We start from the raw sequence: 20810 nt of genomic DNA, 5'->3' as shown, positions 1-20810 counted from the left end.
CCATCAACCAACAGGCTCTGTGGAGAATTCTTGTCAAATTTGGCTGCCCGCCAAAATATGTTTGCTGTCCTCCAACTCCTCCACAATAGGGTGACCAGATGTCCCGATTTTATAGGGACAGTCCTGATATTTGGGTCTTTTTCTTATATAGGCTCCTATTACCCCCCACCCCCGTCCCGATTTTTCACACTTGCTGTCTGGTCACCCTACTCCACAACAACGTATCTGTGACAGTTGTCAACAGTGAATCTGAAACAGACTCCTTTCTAGTCAAGACAGAAGTCCAGCAAGCTTATGTCATCGCTTCAGACCTCTTCTCCATCTTCCTTGCTGTCATCCTCCTCATCCCTGGGGAGTTCCCCTCCAGACTTGATATCCAATACAGAATGGATGGCAAGCTGTTCAACCTCAATTGCCTCCCATCCAAGGCACAGACTATTATTAAATCAGTCATGGAACTTCAGTATGCAGACAACTGTGCCCTGTGCGCCCACTCAGAAGATTTAAAAAAAACAGTTGACTTCTTCTCTGAGGCCTACAACCAACTGGGTGTCTCACACCAGATCAAGAAAATGAAAGTGCTTCACTAACAGGCTCCGAACCACCAGGATCCTGCTCCCACAATAAAGATAAAGGGACCCTGGAGAACCTTGAGCAATTCCCCTGCAGCTATCTGTCACAGAAAGCTGACATTGACAAGGCCATTCAGCACCACCTCCAATATGGCAGTGCAGCTTTTGGATGTTTTGAGAAAATGTCCTTGATCATGACATCAAGAACAAAACTAAACTTCTTGTGTACCAGGCCGTTGTCATCCTTGCTCTCCTGTATGATACCAAAGCCTGGGTCACATACAGTAGGCATGTGGGATAACTGACACACCAGCATCTGCATTATGTACCAAACCAAAGCTTCCACCATTGAAGCGATGATCATCAGCCACCAACTCCTTTGGGCTGGTCATGTTTTTTGAATGCCAGACAATTGACTCCTGAAGCAGGTCACATTTTTCACAACTGAGCCATGGCCAACAGATAAAGGGAGGGCAGAAAAAGTGCTTCAAAGTCACCCTCCAAGCCAACATGAAAGTGCAACATTCCAATAAACTTAAGCCCTTGACTGATTAAAATGGAGAAGTACCTTTGTGGCAAGTATCCCAGCATTTGGAGACCCAACAAAGACCGAGAAACAGGGAAGGAGGTAAGAAGGTGCCACAGCCCAACTCAACAATCCTAATCCACCCCTTCTACCAGGAAACATCTGCCCTGACTGTGATGAGACGTATGGATCCCAAATTGGTCTCATTAGCCACGTGCGATTGCACCAGCAATAGCCAGCTATCATTTCTTGGAAGACCATTCTCCTCGAACTCCAAGGGATCGCTGATGATTGTGGAACTATAGTGGGAGGATTAGTTGAATTATATTATCTAAACGGCATCCACATTGGCACTAGAATACTTCAGTCTGCAGCATAGTCTATTCAAAACCGTATTAGCACACATGTAAATCAATTGGAGTGCTTTTATGTGTGTATGTTAAAATTCTACCTGGAACAAACAATAGTTAGCACAGTAAATGTGTCTAGTGTAATGTGTATGTCTTTAAAAAAATACATGCATGGAAACTCCCACATCACTTAGCTCTGGGGGGGGGGGGGAAATAGCTGTTTAGAAAGCTTCAGTTTTTTTTTTTTTATTTTATTTTTTTCATTTTAGAATTTAAAGGGCTGTGATTATTTTGTTTATTTGACTATTGTAAGTTCCCCCCCCCCCCCATCTATCTTTTCATTTTTTAAATTCCGTTTTCAAACATGACAAAACATAAAAGAAAATGTTTAGGCGTTCTGTATGTATTATATGATGAGCAGATGAAATGCCCATGTCTAACTTTTGCCTGACTGCTATTCCATGCACTTCAATATTTACAGTTGCTAATTTCAGTGGACTGAAAAAATCCCGTAAGTACTTTGCTTAGTAATCTTATCCTATGTGCCTTGTTTCTGGGAGAAAATAGGCAAGGCAGGAACTTGTTTCTAAACTTGCTGACAATGCAGAACGCGTAAGACAGTATTCATTTTCAAATTTCTCTTGTTTAGTGTGGTACTTAAAATAAGAGATTTCTTTCTTCCCCTTTCCTGGGTAATTTCCCTAAACTGAACGAGCTGAAAGGCATTCTGTATGCACCAAGGAAACACTAAATATACTGTAATTCTGATCTAAATCAGAATCTTTTTTTTCCCCCTTAAATAGACTAGTTTCTTCACAAAGGTTCTTTTTCACATCGTTACCACAAATACATTCTGCATATTTATAATGTCCATGAAAAGTCAAACTAACAAGTGAGAGATTATCCAGGATATTTCCAGCCCACAGGGTAGCTGAGGCCTAGTCTGACACGAGTAATTAATGCATGGAGGAAGACTTTTTATTTCTTGGAAGACAGAATTAGGGAGGTAAATGAATTATTAGGCTGAAAACAGATCATTTATGCTAAACAAGGTAAGCAAATAGGTTAGTGGGCTAAGAAGATAAGAAGGAGAACACCCAGGCAACCATTTACTTTGAACTAGATAATGAGGGACAAAATAAATTAGGATTGTAGAGATGGGGTAAAGAGAGAGTCAAAACCTGGGAAGTGTGTGGATGGAGCATGCGGTACAGGAATTGGTTCCTGCTAAGAAACCAAGCCAAGGCTGCTACAGTGTCACAATTAAAAGAAAAAAAGAAAAGAAAAACCACAATTCTAATAATCTGCTATAAAAGATCTGAGTCAGTAAAATATTTTACACCTATTGGAGTCGCTTGATAAACTTAACACTACGGTTAAATTAATTTACAGAAGTCATTAAACTTGGAAGTCTGGCTCAAGCACATGAGGAAGAGAACATATTTGTAACTCATACTACAAACCACCATCTGGAGCTAAACAAAACTGATTTACCTTTCTAAAAAAATTTGTCTTGTCAAACACTGGGAGTTAGTGATGGGAGAAATACAAGGGGTGCATTTGGATGATATCTGTGGGCCAAAATGGACAACTGGGGAAAGGGCTGTATGATTTAAAAGTTTATGGGTCTATAATGCATTATAGAAAGGCACCTTTAAAAGGTGGTGGCATATAAATGAGTCTGGGGCTTTTAAATGAGACTGGAAAGTTGTGGAATATAAACAAGTCTGGGGTTTTTCTAAGTCAAAACAATTGTACTTTAGTAGGCCCAGAATGTTTGGTGAGTGTGCATGTAAGTAGAACCTAGCTGTTTTGGTGGCAAATAATAAATCACACCCCAGCCCAAAGTAAGTATCTCTACCATAGAATCATTTGAAAAAGGTGCTCTACAGAAACCCTAGAGCCAGAAGAGAGACTCTGGCAACCATACTGGGTGGCACAGGAGTTGGGGTGTTCCTATGGAATTCTGAAGACATGAGGAATTAAACCTTAAAATTAACTCAGTAACTAATGAATTTGGTTTAGCCATTTTAAAAAGAAAAAGGAGGAGGGATTAGTTCTTTAACCTTGCAGCAAGAAGCATTAATCATTAGGAATATGTGCAAACTCCACTGCGCAAACTATTAAATGAATTCATATAGTTGTAAATACTGTAATTAATTGAATAATAATGTTTCTCAGGCAATTGCGTGCAGCATATATGGTACCAAACTTGTTATGCGTGTAAAGCGGGGAATAGAAAAGAGAGAGTGGGGGAGTGATCAAGGTTGTTAAAACAGCACAGTTATCTAGACCACTGTAGCGGGGTGGTTACCTGCTCCAGCCCTGACAGGGTAGAAGCCAGCCCTGGGAGAGGGCTCAGGGCTAGGAGAAAAAGCCCAAGCTGATTGGGGAAGGAGCTACACCTGGGCTACGCCCCAATCAGGGCAGCTGGGCCTTATAAGAAGGCCAGGGCAGCCAGAAGCTGAGCAGAGTCTCTCCTCTAGCTGTGGAGTGAGACCGGCCTGGCTGCAGGGGAATAAGAGGGTACCTGGGGGTGAAGCAGGGCTGGAGAGGAGCAGGGGAGCTCCAGCCTGGAGACTCCCCAGGCTGCAGGGCCTGGTCCCAGGCCCATAGAGGTACTGGGTGATAGAAGAAGGCAGCAGGTCAAACCCCCTTGCCTGTGATTAATGGCTTTTATACTGCAGTCTGCCCCAGTGAGTGGGCTAGGTGAAGACTGGCAGTAGCCTAGACTGAGGTGAGGTGGGGGTTCCCCGGGGAAGGGAGACCCACAGAGATTGTTGGGGTATAGCCAGGGGGCAGCACCTCAGAGAAAATGGAGTCCGGGGGAGACTCGGGGCCCAGTTGTGGCGGGTCACCGGCCTGCAGAGCGTGCTCCAGGCTGGAAATCGAGCTAATTCCCTGAGAGACCAGCAGGAGGCACCGCAGGGGTGAGTCTGCACTCTTACAACCACACTAGTGGAAAGAATTGATAATATTGGGGAAGAAAATTTGCAAAGCTAGAAGATCCTGGACCTTGGACATCACACAAAATTAATAACTCGGTGCCAATGATTGCTATTCCGAAATGGACAGGGAATCCTAAATAATTGATAATGTGAACAGTATGGTACAATAATGAATGGGATCTACAAACAGCATTATCCCAGTGGGAAGATAGCTACACAAGGACAAGCTGAAATAAACACAGCCTGCTGTAAATGATGGTTCTGACAGTGTTTGGCACAGATGAACCTGACCACAAGTGGTGGCAGTTGGACCCAACTAGTCATTAGAGAGTGAAGGAGGTGGTATGGCTCGGGGACATAGTATGTGCTCTGAGATACCACAACTGTTCGGCGTGGACAATATGCCAGGGGAGCCTGGATGGACTTTGACTGAACCTCATCTCTCTGACTCGGATTGGGAGAATGCAACAGCCCACGACAGCCAACACCAAATGGGAATCACTGATGACCAATCTCTTTGCACCCATACCTCCCTTGACCATTAACAGTGCTTTTTTGGTACCTAGGAAAATAGAGCAATGGGCACCAATTGCTCTAACTAATAGCAGAGCAAGAAGCAATTGGGGATAATAGTGTTCAGGCAGTGGAAACACCCTGGTGGGCTGTGCCAAAAGAGGTAGGCTTGTACCTCCTGGTTTGTACTTGGAGCCTATTTTTAATGGTAGTTCAAATGATTAAAACCATTGTGATTTTGGGAAAGTGCTGCTGGGTAATAAACTTAACAAAAAAGAGCACAAAAACAGGAAGATAATGCAAATGAAATGAATGCTAATATAAAAAGACAGAATCAGGGAAAAGTAGCTGAACCCTGTTGAGACATCAGTAATTAACACTTGGAGGAAGGCCTTATTTCTTGGATGAAAGAATTAAGGAGTTAAATGAATTATCAGGCTCAAAACAGAAAGTTTGCACTAAATGAGAAGCAAATATGTCAATAGTCTAAGGAGAGAGACTGCATTATCTAACTAAGATAAGAGGAAGAACACCCAGGGAACTATTTACTCTGAACTAGATAACAAGGGAAAAAATAAATTAGGAATGTAGAGATGAGGTAAAGAGGAAGTCAAAACTTGCACAGTGCGTGGGTGGAGCATAAGGTACAGGGATTGGTTCCTGCTAAGAAATCAAGCCAATCTTAAAATGTATGACTCAATGCTTAGTAAATGCAATGAGATATGTAATGTATATAGAGGGAGACGTTTCTGGGTAACTTTGGAGCTGTGATATATCCTGCATCCATGCCCCCCCTCCCCCCCACGTCTGAGTCTGATCATCTCAGTGTAGCACTGCCAAATAAAGATAATTGAGTGACGAAGGCTGGAGTTGAGCTGAGTTTTTGGGAAGCCGAATGGAAAGAGTTCTTGCTGAGAATCCTAACTCTCAGATATACGTATTCTGAGATGTGAAATCATTCTGAACTCTAAAGCATAACTACATAAATATCAGTATTAGTAATTTATGGAGATATTATGCACTATTGAGGGAATGTGATAGAATCTATATTTGAATAGTTGAAAAACATACAAAAAATTAGTTGTTATACCTATTATGTGATTAAAATCTATGTTCAAGTAATATAGATCATTTTGGGCCTTGGATAATCTTTTGCCTTTCAAATGATCAAATCTCGGTTTCCTAACACAATGAAAAGAGATTTGGAGAAAGCTTGTATACAGATGCCTTGACCTAATTTGGAAAATCCCCAAGAGGCTTTGGTTTTTATGTTGGGACTGGGAAGGAGAGAAAACATGAAAAGGGCTCCAAGTAAGAGGGAAAGAAAAATACAGGAATAATAGATATTCTTTACACTGTGTGTAGCTTTTTAAACTTTAGGATAGGACAGGTCTTGGGTCTTGATCCTGTGATTTCTTGTGTGTGGACAGACTTCTGCCCTTGCAGTGGAATTGCTTTTTGTGGACTGTGCTCAAGTGCTGTCATCCTCCTAGACAGAAGAAACTGCAGGATCAGAGCCTTGGACTGTATACTGGGAAATATCATCCACTTCTAAGTAGGGACACTTGCAGAATATAGTGCCCTTGCTGTTGATTGGATGTAAGATAGAAAGTATATTGATGCACAACAGAGGCTTCAAACTCATCTTCATGTATTTATCTATCGTAGATTCAGACTCTGTAGAATGCAAGGCTTCTTTCTTACGGTTTTGAAGTTAACCTACAAAATAAGCTCAAACTAGCTACAGGAATAAAGGGAAACAAGAAGACTTTTTATCAATACATTAGAAGCAAGAGGAAGACCAAAGACTGGGTAGGCCCACTGCTTAGTGAAGAGGGAGAAACAGTAACAGGAAACTTGGAAATGGCAGAGATGCTTAATGACTTCTTCGTTTCGGTCTTCACCGAGAAGTCTGAAGGAATGCCTAACTTAGTGAATGCTAATGGGAAGGGGGTAGGTTTAGCAGATAAAATAAAAAAAAGAACAAGTTAAAAATCACTTAGAAAAGTTAGATGCCTGCAAGTCACCAGGACCTGATGAAATGCCTCCTAGAATACTCAAGGAGCTAATAGAGGAGGTATCTGAGCCTCTAGCTATTACCTTTGGAAAATCATGGGAGACGGGAGAGATTCTAGAAGACTGGAAAAGGGCAAATATAGTGCCCATCTATAAAAAGGGAAATAAAAACAACCCAGGAAACTACAGACCAGTTAGTTTAACTTCTGTGCCAGGGAAGATAATGGAGTAAGTAATTAAGGAAATCATCTGCAAACACTTGGAAGGTGGTAAGGTGATAGGGAATAGCCAGCATGGATTTGTAAAGAACAAATCATGTCAAACTAATCTGATAGCTTTCTTTGATAGGATAACGAGTCTTGTGGATAAGGGAGAAGCAGTGGATGTGGTATACCTAGACTTTAGTAAGGCATTTGATACGGTCTCACATGATATTCTTATCGATAAACTAGGCAAATACAATTTAGATGGGGCTACTATAAGGTGGGGGTGCATAACTGGTTGGATAACCGTACTCAGAGTTGTTGTTAATGGTTCCCAATCCTGCTGGAAAGGCATAACGAGTGGGGTACCGCAGGGGTCTGTTTTGGGATCGGCTCTGTTCAATATCTTCATCAACGACTTAGATATTGGCATAGAAAGTACGCTTATTAAGTTTGCGGATGATACCAAACTGGGAGGGATTGCAACTGCTTTGGAGGACAGGGTCATAATTCAAAATGATCTGGACAAATTGGAGAAATGGTCTGAGGTAAACAGGATGAAGTTTAACAAAGACAAATGCAAAGTGCTCCACTTAGGAAGGAAAAATCAGTTTCACACATACAGAATGGGAAGAGACTGTCTAGGAAGGAGTACGGCAGAAAGGGATCTAGGGGTTATAGACCACAAGCTAAATATGAGTCAACAGTGTGATGCTGTTGCAAAAAAAAGCAAACATGATTCTGGGATGCATTAACAGGTGTGTTGTGAGCAAGACACGAGAAGTCATTCTTCCGCTCTACTCTGCGCTGGTTAGGCCTCAACTGGAGTAGTGTGTCCAGTTCTGGGCACCGCATTTCAAGAAAGATGTGGAGAAATTGGAGAGGATCCAGAGAAGAGCAACAAGAATGATTAAAGGTCTTGAGAACATGACCTGTGAAGGAAGGCTGAAAGAATTGGGTTTGTTTAGTTTGGAAAAGAGAAGACTGAGAGGGGACATGATAGCAGTTTTCAGGTATTTAAAAGGGTGTTGTAAGGAGGAGGGAGAAAACTTGTTCACCTTAGCCTCTAAGGATAGAACAAGAAGCAATGGGTTTAAACTGCAGCAAGGGAGGTCTAGGTTGGACATTAGGAAAAAGTTCCTAACTGTCAAGGTGATTAAACACTGGAATAAATTGTCTAGGGAGGTTGTGGAATCTCCATCTCTGGAGATATTTAAGAGTAGGTTAGATAAATGTTTGTCAGGGATGGTCTAGACAGTATTTGGTCCTGCCATGCGGGCAGGGGACTGGACTCGATGACCTCTCTAGGTCCCTTCCAGTCCTAGAATCTATAAATCTACCTAATAAGCAATGATGTAATGTTGTCTTAGACTGAAAAGAGCTCTGAGTAGGTAACAATATCCATTATCTCAGTGTAGCATTAACTTCAAACAGTGCTCTTCAAGTGGCAGACATGTATTCCAGGTTAGTGAACACCCCTGAGTGGACGACGTGTATTCTAGGTCAGGTGTGTCTAGACCTAGCACACCGGAGCTGGAGACTTTTTTCCTGCAATGGTACCCATCAGGATGGCGCATGCACCCGAAGACTCTTTGTGGCCTCTCCCAAGACTATATAGAGTGGTGCCATGCTGATTTTTCCCCCTCTGTTCCTTCTTACTGCCAGTTGCCTGAGTTGGAACTCCCTGTCCAGGTTTTTCTCCCTCTTTTTTTTTTTTTTTTTTTTTTTTTTTTTTTTTTTCCTGTGCATCAGTTAGTTATTGAGACTCTGTTAGTATAAATAGCAGTTAGAACCTGAAGTTTTGTGTGTGTGTGTTTAGTTTAGTTTAGTGTCTGGTGCTCAGCACACATTTTATGCAGCGTTCCCCAGGTTTCAAACATTGCCAATTTCTGCAGTAGTGACCCCCACGTATGCTGCTTACTGTGCTTTGTTTGGTAAAAGACATTTTAAATAAGTGTAGTGTCCTTTTTAAATATGAAGAACATGCATTTCTAGAGACCTACGCCTCAAGCAGCACCTAGTGGATCAGTCTGAGGCCTACTTCAGGACTGGGACCCTCTTTGGACCACTCGGTCTGTCACCCACAGGCATCCTCTACCTGTATGTGAGTTTTGGACAGACCCCCTAGACTCTGATTCTTCCTAAAGAAGGGAAAGGTTTCATTCATCGTCTCGTGGGATCCCTCAAAAGAGGAAGCACAAAACAGATCAGAGCCATCTGAAATTGAAGAGAGCCATCTGAAATTGAAGAGAGATCCATCCTCCTCTTCATTGAAGACAGGATCTCAATGTTGTCAAGACCTAAGGACTCGGGGTAGAGCCGAGCCATCAAACCATGTCTCCCTAGTACAGAGGCAGGAGGATCCTTGTACCATTCTACTGACTCCAGAACTGGCTGTGGGATGGCTGTCTAGTCGGTACCTGTGCATGCTGTTGTGATTATGCCACTTTTGGTACCAACAACCCCACTAGCATATGTAGCAGCAACAGACTTGCTCTATCTGTACCAGACTTTCCAATGACACGAGATACATGTAGCATTAGTACCTCCGGTATTTCCAGGCCCCCTGACCTCTTCTGCTTTGGGACAGAGATGACTAGTGCTGACGGATTCAGTACTGATTAAAAACCAGCTGTACATGTGCCTGCTGGGCTAGCACTGGTACCCCACTCGGTCCTGTGATCTCTGTACTGAGGGATTCATTGAGTGGGGACCTCCTATGTCTTATTCATTAGCACTGGCAGCGGACCTTTCCTCAGTACCAAACACTTTTTTATTAGGACTTCAACCTCTTGAGATGCATTTGTGGTATCGACTGTGGTTCTGCCGCTTGTCCTGACCATGCCCTTCTTCCAGTGGACAAATTGGGTTATCCAGTAGTTTCACTGGATTGGGCACCATCAATGCTCACTGCTTACTTGAGAGGCTTCCTTCTACTCCAATTCTGAGTCCTGCAACTCATCTGTGTTACTGCATTGAAAGATTGTGCAAGTCATCCAAATGTGCAATTGAAGGACAACATTGGTACTGGAAGCAGAACTGCTCTTATGGCAAGGATAGGCCATCCTGGCTGAGTATGTCTTGTCTTGGCTTCCTACATACTATACTCTTACAGTGGCCTCTATGGGGTATTCCTTGCTCCCACAGATCTAGCTCTCTGACCCCAGCCAAAGGGAAGATTGGTCCACCTTACAAAAAGTGGCAACCCTCAGAATGACCTCTGCAGATTTAGGATGCTACTTGTCTTCCCGAACCACCTCTGTTGGATGAGACCTTGCTGGCGGATTAACTCTTCCCTCTGGGGATACCATCAGTTCCAGGAATTCTGTCCTTGTCCTCTTTGGATGACTCCGTGGTCTTAAATTCAGATGAGGATTTTAAATCCTACCAAGACCTATTTAGGAGACTGGCTACAGCTTTGGGTATCCAAGCTTAGCTGGTATGGGAAAATATCTACAAGTTATTTGACATTCTTTGGGCAATGACTCCAGGAAGGATAGACTACCTGATTAATGACATTGTCTTTTGGTGTACAACGAAGTTACTGTCCCCCATAGCTAAACATATGGACTAGCCAAACCATGTCCCATCGCAGGGATTTGAGTGTTCTTACTCTCACCCAGTGTCAAACTTCCTAATCGTTGTGGCCACTAATGAGAGACCACAGGAAGGAAGATTTAAGTTGACTCCAAAGGAAAAAGAACCTTAAAGATTGGACTCTTTAGGAAGAAACATTTATTCTACTGCCTCACTCCAGATGAGAATAGTGAACTAACAAGCTCTGTTAGCAGAGTATGATTTTTCTCAGGTGGGAGGCAATATCTAAATGGCCAAATGACACAAAAGAGGAGTTCCTGGCTTTTCTAGCAGAAGGTTGGCTGGTTGCAAAGACCTCACTCCAATCCACTCTTGACATTGCAGATGCTTTCTCCAGGGTGAGGGCCTTTGCAATTATGAGATGGGCATCCTGGTCATGTAATTCCAGTTTAACAGCAGATATATAACGATCTATTAAAGACCTATCTTTTGATGGTCAGTCTTTGTTTTCGATAAGGCCAATGAGGTGTTGCACTCTCTTAAAGATTCGCTTGCTACCCTTCGCTCCCTGGGAGTTTATCCAGCCAACAAGCAATGAGACTATAAACCTCCACTGCAATATTCAACAAAGAGACAGCTCTTCTATCCTCGGAGGCAACTTGACATCTCAACAAGGAGACATAAGCCTCAGGCATCTAACTCCAGTTTTAACTAATCCTCTCCTCCTCCTCCCCTTGCTGTAGGGAAACAAACCTTTTGACGTCTTCTTTGAGGACAGTGATACAATCAGCAGTGGTCTTTCTGTTCCTTTGCCCCTTTTGAGGACAGAGTCATATCCCTCAGAAGTTGGGAGGCCATAACCTCAGAGAAATGGGTCCTAAGTACAGTGGGTCTGGATTATTCATTCTAGTTCATCTCCATTCCTCCTGCCCACCATCCTTCCCTACCCCTTTTCAGGGACCCATCTCATGAGTCTGTAACTGTAATGCTTCCTAGAGGAACCCAGGATTCTGAGACCTCGCAGCCACCTGCCCTTCACCTGGGGGTCAGTTCTGCAGGGCAAGTACTTCCCTCATTCTAGAGCCTAGACTTCAATTAGATACTCATGTCATAGAGTAATATTGACCCAAAGTCCTTGCAGTGTTTTGCAGTCAGGCTTGGCTGTAATCTTCCTTTCATGAGAGTGACACTCTGTCAGCTTGTCTCCTTGGTGAAGGAAGAGTGTATTTCCTCCTATGTGTTTCCTTGTAGCACCCCCCTCCCCCCAGATATACCCTAACAATCTTTTGTCTTTAGTCATAGACCAGATGCTCTATGCTGTTTGTTTTTTATTTTGTGAATTTCCTGTGTGTGTGTGTGTGTGTGTGTGTGTGTGTAAGTGTAAATAGGCCTACAATGTAGGCATACAGTCCACATGACTAGATTGTGTCTGTTACTTCCTGCCTGAAAGGAACATGTGCAAGGCATATCACTTCCTAGTGGACCTGCCTTAAATCCAAGACCCTGAGAACATAATTTTCAGTATAGATGCACATAATATTTAAGAAGTTATGTATGTGTATGTATTTATATTTCACAATGATTATGACTACCAGTGGGTTAGAGACCTAACATGTCACTCTTTTGAATTATTCTGCATATGTCTGACCTGGGGATCTCTGTAAAACCCTGTGCAGCCCTTGTGCTCTCTGCCAGTTAGCAGTAAGAGGTCCCTGGGTCACAGTACTCCTTCAAGAAGTTTGGACTCTGCTTGCCCTAAGGACTGTAGAGGAAATTCCCCTGCAGTTTCAAGGGCTGGTTTTTCTACTCCTGCTATCTTCTAATCCTCTAGTCTTAGGGAGGACTGATGCCCCTGTTGGATCTTCGGGCTCTCAACAAGTTCAGTAAACAAGGTTCCACATTGATTTTTCTGTCCCTAGATTGCAACTATTGATATACTGCCCTCGATCTTTGAGATGCATACTTTCACATGACAGTGTTCTCAAGTCACAGGAGATTCCTCGGATTTGTGATAGGAGGCTGCCATTATCAGTATACGGTACTTCCCTGGCCTGTGATCAGTGCCTCGTGTAGTCACCAAATGAATAACAGCCTTTTTAAGTAAGAAGAGAATCCATGTCTTCCCTTAATTTGATTGGCTGGTTCAAGGGTCATCCCAGGACCAGGTTCATTGTTATGTCAGGTTCTTCATCTGTGTGTTCAGTCATCTGGGACTCAATTTGAACAGGAAAATGTCAACACTCTCTCTTTCTTAGAGACTTGAGTTCATTGGGCTCTATTTGATTCTGAGTGTGACCACTGTTCCCCAACAGTAATTTCAAATGATTTATAACTTATGCATATCCGTCAGGTTTCACCCCTCTGGCATTGCTTGGACTTGTCTTAAGTTGCTAGGTCACATGGCCTTGTATACTGTTACATAAGTAAATGAAGCCATCTCCTCTAGACAGAACAGGAGTTGAATCTTCATATCAATGTCCTTGAGCTGCGGGCAGTTTGCACAGCTTGTCCCAATCCTTTCTCCCTCATGTCAAGGGCTTGTCAGTCTAAATGTTGACTAGTAATGCCATATCTGATCAGCTTTGCCAAGTGGCAATGAGCTTTTTGGAATTGAATCACAGAGGATATCACTCCTATAGCTGCACACTTACCTGGTGTTCGGAATCAGCTAGATGACTTCCTCTGGAGGGGATTCTCCAACAACCATGGGTGGTCTCTCAAAACCAGCCTCCTGAGGTGTATTGTTCGGGTGAGTGGCACTCCTGCAGTCAACTTGTTTGCTACAAAAGACAGCAAGAAGCATCACCAATTTTGTTCTCAAGGGGACCACAGTCTGGGCTTGTTTGCTAATGCCTTCATGTTGGAGTGAGGACTATGGTTAATGTGGAGCCAGAGGGATTGGGGAAAAACACATACAAGTCATTCACAGACAAACTAGGCCACATCAGGTTAATCCTTACAGCCCTGGCCTGGCCAAGACAGTGCTGTGTGGTGTGTGGTTTTTTTGGACCTTCTCAATCTTTCAGTTTAACCTTTTCATACTCTGCTTCTCCTTCAAGACCTACTGTTGCAGAAGAAGGCTGAATACTACATCCAGACCCAAACAGCCTCCATCCCATAGCCTGGCTTGTGAGGGTCTGTCTACACAGCAAAGAAACACCCGCGGCTGGCCCGTGCCAGCCAACTCTGGCTTATGGGGCTCAAGCTGCGAGGCTGTTTCATTGCTATATAGACTTCTGGGCTCAAGCCTGGCCTCTGAGACCCTCCCACCTGCATCCGGAACAGATATGAATGTTGGCAAAGTGGTGTTGCATTCATTATTTAAATAGACTCCAAAACCTACACTGTGTGCATTACTGCTTGTGAGTCATGGAATACACATCTAGAACCACCCAAAGAAGAAAACATAGTTACTTATCTGTTCTGTAACTATTGATCTTTGAGATGTGGGTGCAGATGTGTATTCTGTGACCCATTCCCTGATCCCTCTCTACTGGAACATTGGGCCATCTCCTCCAGTGTGAAGGAACTGAGGGAAGGTCATGTTTAGCTCTATATAGCCATGGAGGCGGCCGCGTGGGTGTGTAGACCATGTGTGCTGCCCCAACAGGTATTGCTGGAGAGGGAAAAGTATCCTGCTCCAGTGCACTGAGCAGAATACACTGCTCCACAGATTTGTTTACTTCAGTGGAATATGTATCTGTACCCATTCTCTTTCTTTGAGATGTTAAGGAACAGGTAGGCAACTGTTGTATAACACTTACAGTAAATCTAAAAAGATGGTAATTGATTACATGTGTTAAATGTGTGCCAGCCTTAGTGTGCAATTTGGTATAAATGGACAGATTGTGGTAGGCCTAAAACTACCCTGCATAATTTGTTTTCAAAGTGCTGAAGGCAACAGTAATCTTGTATTAATTAAAAGTTTAGCTGTCTGTTAGTTGATAGGGCTGATACTCCAACCATAAAAGGTGAAATCATAGTCCAAGCAACTGCACCTTCCCAGTTCTTTCACTCAAGCTTTTTCTTTATAAACATGGAAACAAAGATTCAAAATGACACCAAGAAACCCAAAGCAGTCTCACTGTCCCTTTGCTCTTGTCTCCAGGGCTTCGCAGCCCTCCCTTTACAGCTGAAGTTTTCCCCAGCTGGCTTCTGTTCCCGGCAGGTCTTGGGGCCGGGGGGAAGTCTCTCTCTCTCTCTCTCTCTCTCTCTCTCTCTCTCTCTCTCTCTCTGGTCTTCTGCCTGACAGGTGCAGAGAGCCCTTTCCCTGGGTCTGTCCCATCTGCTTCTCTGCCTGGGAGGTACAATACATTACATGCGAGTTTGTGTAGGGCACATGAGTAGGAGTAGGCATGTGATCTACCAACTACATCTCTCATATTTTAAAGGGTCCAAGGACCATAACCAGCACATTGGGTTTCTTACGTCTGCTCCAAGGTCAAATGTCCTGTTACATGTCTTTTTCTACTCTCGATTTTTGTTTAAATCTCCAATTTGTCATCTTTGGAAGATCCTCAGTGGCTCAGGCATTGTCTATTCCCCTGACTTTGTAGCCCCGATCCATGGGCCAGAAATAAGTTAATTCACTATGCTGAATGTGACATACTGAATATACAGTATAAATAAGTTCATCAGAGAGCATAACAAATGTCAGTTAAGCTACATAGAGAATGGTTATGCAGAATAGATGGAACTCATAAGCAGATTCTATTTTATGTCAATATCTTTGAGTAGTAATAAAACTGCTTCTGAATATGATTTTTTTTTTAAAGTATCCCATGAGGCATACACAATTCTTGTTAAATGGTGAATAATAGTGGGATAGTTTCTTCATGAAATACTAAAATTAGGCTTTATTTGGTGACACTAAATACCAAAGCAGAGGTTAGACTTGGTCACCAGGCTTCGGATGTTTCCAACTCTGGTAGGAGAGTGTGATAGGTTGGATCACAGAAACCCCACTGGGAACTGCCAACTGATGTGTTAAGACTACTTCTGTCCCTGCTTTCCCTGCCAGCCTGGGAATCCAGCACCCTGTCTTGCTGAGCCAGACACTCCCGTCTGCTCCAACACAGACCCAGAGTCTGAATTATGTGCCTCAAAGCTGCAGACTTGACCTGAAAGCAGCTTACAAAAGCGTTCCTGTCTAGAACACTCAATGCCCAACTCCCAATGGGATCCAAACCCCAAATAAATCAGTTTTACCCTGTCTAAAGCTTATACAGGGTAAACTCATAAATTGTTTTGCCTCCCCCCTCACCCCCGGTATTAATACATACTCCTGAGTTAATTAATACAGAAAGTAGGATTTAAGTGGTTCCAAGTAGTAACAGACAGAACAAAGTGAATTATCAAGTAAAATAAACTAGAACATGCAAGTCTGTCTAAGAAACTGAATACAAATAAAAGCTTACCTAGTAAGCTTCCTTTTACAGACTAGTCTCCTGCTAGTCTGGGTCCAGCAATCACTAACACCCCCTGTAGTTACTGTCCTTTGTGCGAGACTCTTTCGGGTATCTTTAGGAGTGAAGAGGCTATCTCTTTAGCCATCTGAAGACAAAATGGAGGGGTCTTCCAGGGGTTTAAATAGACTTTTTCTTGGGGGTGGAGACCCCCCTCCTCACTCCTATGCAAAGTCTAGGGTTACCATACGTCCGTATTTCCCCGGACATATCTGGCTTTTCAGTTGTTAATTGCCATCGGGGAGGATTTTTTTTTAAATATATAAAATCGCCCAGAAAATATGGACGTATGATAACCCTACCCACTGCCCCCTCTCCTCTTGGGGTGTCAGCTCGCTCAGCCTGCAGATTGCAATCCCCCCGTGTTGCTGCAACCCTGCGCCCCACAGCTAGGAACGGTGGCGTCTCTGCAGCCAGCTGCTGGTGCGGGGGACCTGCGGCCGCTTCTTCCTCCTCCAGGCATCCCCTGCGGCTCTGGCATAGCCTCAGTCTCCCCCCCTCCATCCCGGCCGTGCAAGGAGCGCCCCCCCCCCCCCCGCCAGCGGTCCATGCAGCCGGGGCTGCCTCTCCCTCCCCCCTTCCCCCCGGGGGAGCCACTACCCGGGGGCTGGTCCCGGCGCAGGGGAAAGTTTCTTGGTGCGCAGCGGCGGCAGCTCCTGGGAGCCCAAGCTCCCCCACCCGAGAAGCGCCCACGCTGCAGTGCCTGCCGCAGCCTCGCCAGGTCCAGCTGGGAGTGGGGTGGAGGCTCCCCTGAGGGAGGTGAAGGGTGGGGGTCTCTGAGGTGGGGGGGTTTCTGAGGGTAGGGGGCTATGGGAGGGGGTGGGGGGCTCTGAGTCGGGGGCTGTGGAGAGTGGGGGGCTGGGCTATGGGAGGAGGTGGGGAAATAAGGGGTAGGGGTTATGGAGGGAGGTGAAGGGGAGGACTGAGCTGGGGGGGTGCTATGGAAGGTGGGGGGCTATGGGAGGGGGCTCTGGGGCTGTGGGGGGGCTGCGGAGAGCAGGCTCTCAGGAGAGGGGGCACTGAGGCAGGAGAAGGCTGAGGGTGGGCCCTGTGGAGAGTGGGTAGCTCTGGGGGGTCGGGCAGGCAGGAGGCGGCTCTGGGGTGAGGCCTGGGGGGTTGGGCGGGCAGGAGGCGGCTCTGGAGTAGGGTTACCATACATCCGGCTTTTCCCGGACATGACCGGCTTTTTGGTCCTCAAATCCCCGTCCGGGAGGAATTTCCAAAAAGCCGGACATGTCTGGGGAAAATAGGGAGGCATGGTAAGGGGACTGCCTCCTCCCCGGGCTCCAACTTTCCCAGCTCCTGCCGCTCTCCACCGCAGCGGGGGCCGAAGCAACTTCCCCAGCGCAGCAGCAGCCAGGGGGCGGGAGGGGGAATGCGGGGTCCTCAGGGGAGGGGGCGGAGTTGGGGTGGGGACTTTGGACAAGGGGCGGAGTTTGGGCGGGAAGGGATGGAGTTGGGGCGGGGCCAGGACCCTGTGGAGTGTCCCCTTTTTACAGTATTGAAATATGGTAACCCTAGCAAAGTCCAGCTCCAAGATGGAGTTTTGGAGTCACATGGGCAAGCCACATGTCCATGCATGACTCAGTTTTTACCAGCCAAGCCACATTCCTGGGAAGGCTCAGATGTGGATTGGTGTCTCAAAGTTCATTGTTGGCCAAAGTGGTTTTCGATTGGGCACTTAATTTGCACTTTTCTCAAGGAGCTGATCAAATGCTCTGCTAAGCTAGTTAAAATCAAGCCAGTATACAGCCAATATTCATAACTTCGAATACAAAAATGATATATGCATAGAAATAGGATGATACATAGATATGTTACATGGCATATGTAGCCTAAAACATATTGCAGTTATGTCACACATGCTTATAAATGTATTCCATAAAGCCTTATGGGGGGTACGGTCACAGAGAGAATGTTTATAGTACTTTTTGTGCTAGGAAGAGTGTTTCCCAGTTAATCATTCTTTACAAAATTGACAGCAGTTTTCCTTCCCTCTGCCCCCCCTTTTTTGTTGTTGTTACAGACTCTCCATTTGCCAGTTCCCTGCCTGGGCAGTGATAACCATGGGCAGTGGTAAGTGTTTGCTTAAGCAATGCTGAGCATCCATATTTCTATAGTTATTCCATTTAAAGGAGGACTTTACCACACTCCAAAACAGAGTACCGAAACCAGTCTTCAGCTAGTAGCTTTTTGGAATGTTGATTTTTGTCTTGATAAAATTTGTTCTTGTTCAAAGGAAGCTTCCCTTCTGCTTGGTCCTGAAGAGAAATAATAATCCTATTGTATTTCTGCCAGAGATTGATATAATGCACCCATTGTCCTACATTAGACCTCATCCTGACAGATAGAGGAACCGGTCACAGAACTAAAAATTAATGGTAGCTGAGATATAGTGATTTTGACTTGATCCCATTTATAAAGTGCAAACGGAATAAAGTCCACACCTGGTGCTTTAAAAGGATCAGTTTCACAAAGCTGAAAACAATTGAGCCAAATCAGCTGGGAGGAAGAATTAAACAGGAAAAAAGTGTATAATAATTGGGAATAGTTTAAGAACACTTTACTCTACCCCAAAAAGTCAGATAAAAGATAAACAACTATATATAAGAAAGGTAAAGTGGATAGTAGTGGATATAAATCAGAAGCTAGGATTGGAAGAAAATTGATAAAAGAAACAAAGGGAAACAAGGAGAAATCTATGGCCAGTACAGTTAAGACAATAAGGAGTTCTTATTCTTTAAAAAAAAAATTAGGATCCAAAAGAATCCCAACAAGGGATTTAGTCTATTGCTAGATGGAAATAATACAATTATCAATGGTAATGCAGAAAAGGCAGAAGTGTTCAATAAATGGTTTTTGCCCTGTATTTGGGGGAAAACAGATGTAGTCATCGCAGTATGACACTCTATATTCCAATAGTGTATCAGGAGGATGTTAAACAGCAGCTGCTAAATTCGACATTTTTAAATCAGCAGGTCCAGATAACCTGCATCCAAGAGTTTTTAAAGTGCTCGCTTAGAACTTGCTGGACTGTTAATGTTGGTTTTCAATAAGTCTTGGAACACCAGGGAAGTTCCGGAAGACTGGAAAAAAGCTATTGTGCCAGTATTTTAAAAAGGGTGAATGGGAAGACCCGGGTAGCTATGAGCCTGTCAGTCTGACGTTGAGTCTGGGCAGGATAATGGAGTGGCACGTATGGGACTTAAGACGATCCTTGGATGCATAAACGGGGGACTGTCAAGTAAAAATAGAGAGGCTATTTTACCTCTGTATGTGGCACTGGTGTGACCGCTGCAGGAATACCATGTCCAGTTCTGGTGTTAACAATTCAAGAAAGATGTTGTTGAGTTGGAGAGGGTTCAGACAAGAGCCACGAGAATGATAAAAGGAGGAGAAAACATGCCTTATAGCGATAGACTAAAAAAAACCACGCAGTCTGTTTAGCTTAAAAAAGAAAAGGTTAAGGGGTGACTTGATTACAGTCTGTAAGTACCTATATGGGGAACAATTCATTGTCTGGAAATTGAATCTAGACAAATTCAGCCTGGAAATAAGATGTAAATTTACAACAGTGAGGGTAATTGACCATTGGAGCAATTTACCAAGGGTTGTAGTGAATTCTCTAGTGCTGGCAATTTTAAAAACAAAATTGGATGTTTTTCAAAGTTATGTGCTAGGAGTTACTTTCGAGAAGTTCTATGGCCTGTGCTAGACAGGAAGTCAGACTAGGTGATCGCAGTGGTCCATTATGGCCTTGCAGTGTATGAATACATGTAATAGTTACCATAAATACTAAATATAGACGTTCATTTTTGGAGGTTTGAAATATAGGCTCCATAGCTAAGGTTGCACTGTGACTTCCACTTAAAGCAGGACTAAATTTCCTCTGTGGCATACTTTAGCTGAGTTTAATTTCAAAACTTGACATAATAACTCTTTTCTAGGGACAATTACATTTTCACTAAACTGTTTTTCCTGAAGAAATGAACTTGCAGGGGAAACATCTTTATCCTCCCTTTTTGAAATCTTGCCCTGCCTTTTCTCTTCTTGAATTCATCTAGCTAAACAAGCATATTTCCCCCCCCCACAAGCTTCAGACTTCACATACATATATATTCTGATAAGATCTCAGAACACAGCCACTTTTGAAATTTTAACCCCCTATATGTTTAGTTTTATTTCCCCTTCTGGTGTTCACAATTCAAGAAGGATGTTGATAAATTGGAGAGGGGTTAGACAAAAGTCATGAGAATGACCTAACTGAGTTTCACCAAGCTTAGCGTACAGAATAGCTCAAATCTGTAAACTGCTGCAGTTTCAAATTTAAAAATGCAATGCTTTTATTTCTGATTTTTTCACAGGCAGTTTTCAGTCTGACTCGTCAGTGGGAGGGAGGGATTGGCCTGTTTTTTGGGTATGTGGGGTTCAGCAGGGATGTGTTATGGAGAAGGGAGGAAAATTAGGTGCTTGTGCAGAGAGGAGATTAGGGGGAGCTCAGTTCCTCTGTGCTGAGACCCCTGCCTTGAAGAATACCAGTGGTATTGCTGCTTTGTTGTCTTGGGGGCAGTGGGCTAAAAAGGTGAGACATGTAGGGGATAGGATCTGTATTCTGACGAACTTCTTATGGCTAGAGTGGAGTTTTTTTCCTCAACTCTGAACCCCTTTAGCTCAGGCCCC

The 20810-nt window shown here is 44.0% G+C and overlaps 1 protein-coding gene across 10 annotated transcripts in view; it reads left to right on the top strand.

Moving 5' to 3' along the window:
- The window catches only part of PRRG1 (proline rich and Gla domain 1), a 105733-nt gene that overhangs the window by 66760 nt on the left and 18163 nt on the right, over window positions 1-20810 (top strand). For 9 of the 10 annotated variants that reach the window (XM_065579167.1, XM_065579171.1, XM_065579177.1 and 6 more), the window contains exon 2: window positions 18157-18206. The exons of the other annotated variant lie outside the window; for it this stretch is intronic. In XM_065579167.1, the coding sequence (XP_065435239.1) occupies window positions 18197-18206 (10 nt within the window). In that variant the 5' untranslated portion in view covers window positions 18157-18196. The remainder of the gene's footprint in view (window positions 1-18156; window positions 18207-20810) is intronic. 10 annotated transcript variants of the gene reach the window in all.

Source organism: Chrysemys picta, chromosome 1, assembly GCF_011386835.1.
Source record: "Chrysemys picta bellii isolate R12L10 chromosome 1, ASM1138683v2, whole genome shotgun sequence".
Taxonomy (NCBI): domain Eukaryota; kingdom Metazoa; phylum Chordata; order Testudines; family Emydidae; genus Chrysemys; species Chrysemys picta.
This window is presented reverse-complemented; position numbering and strand designations above follow the sequence as displayed.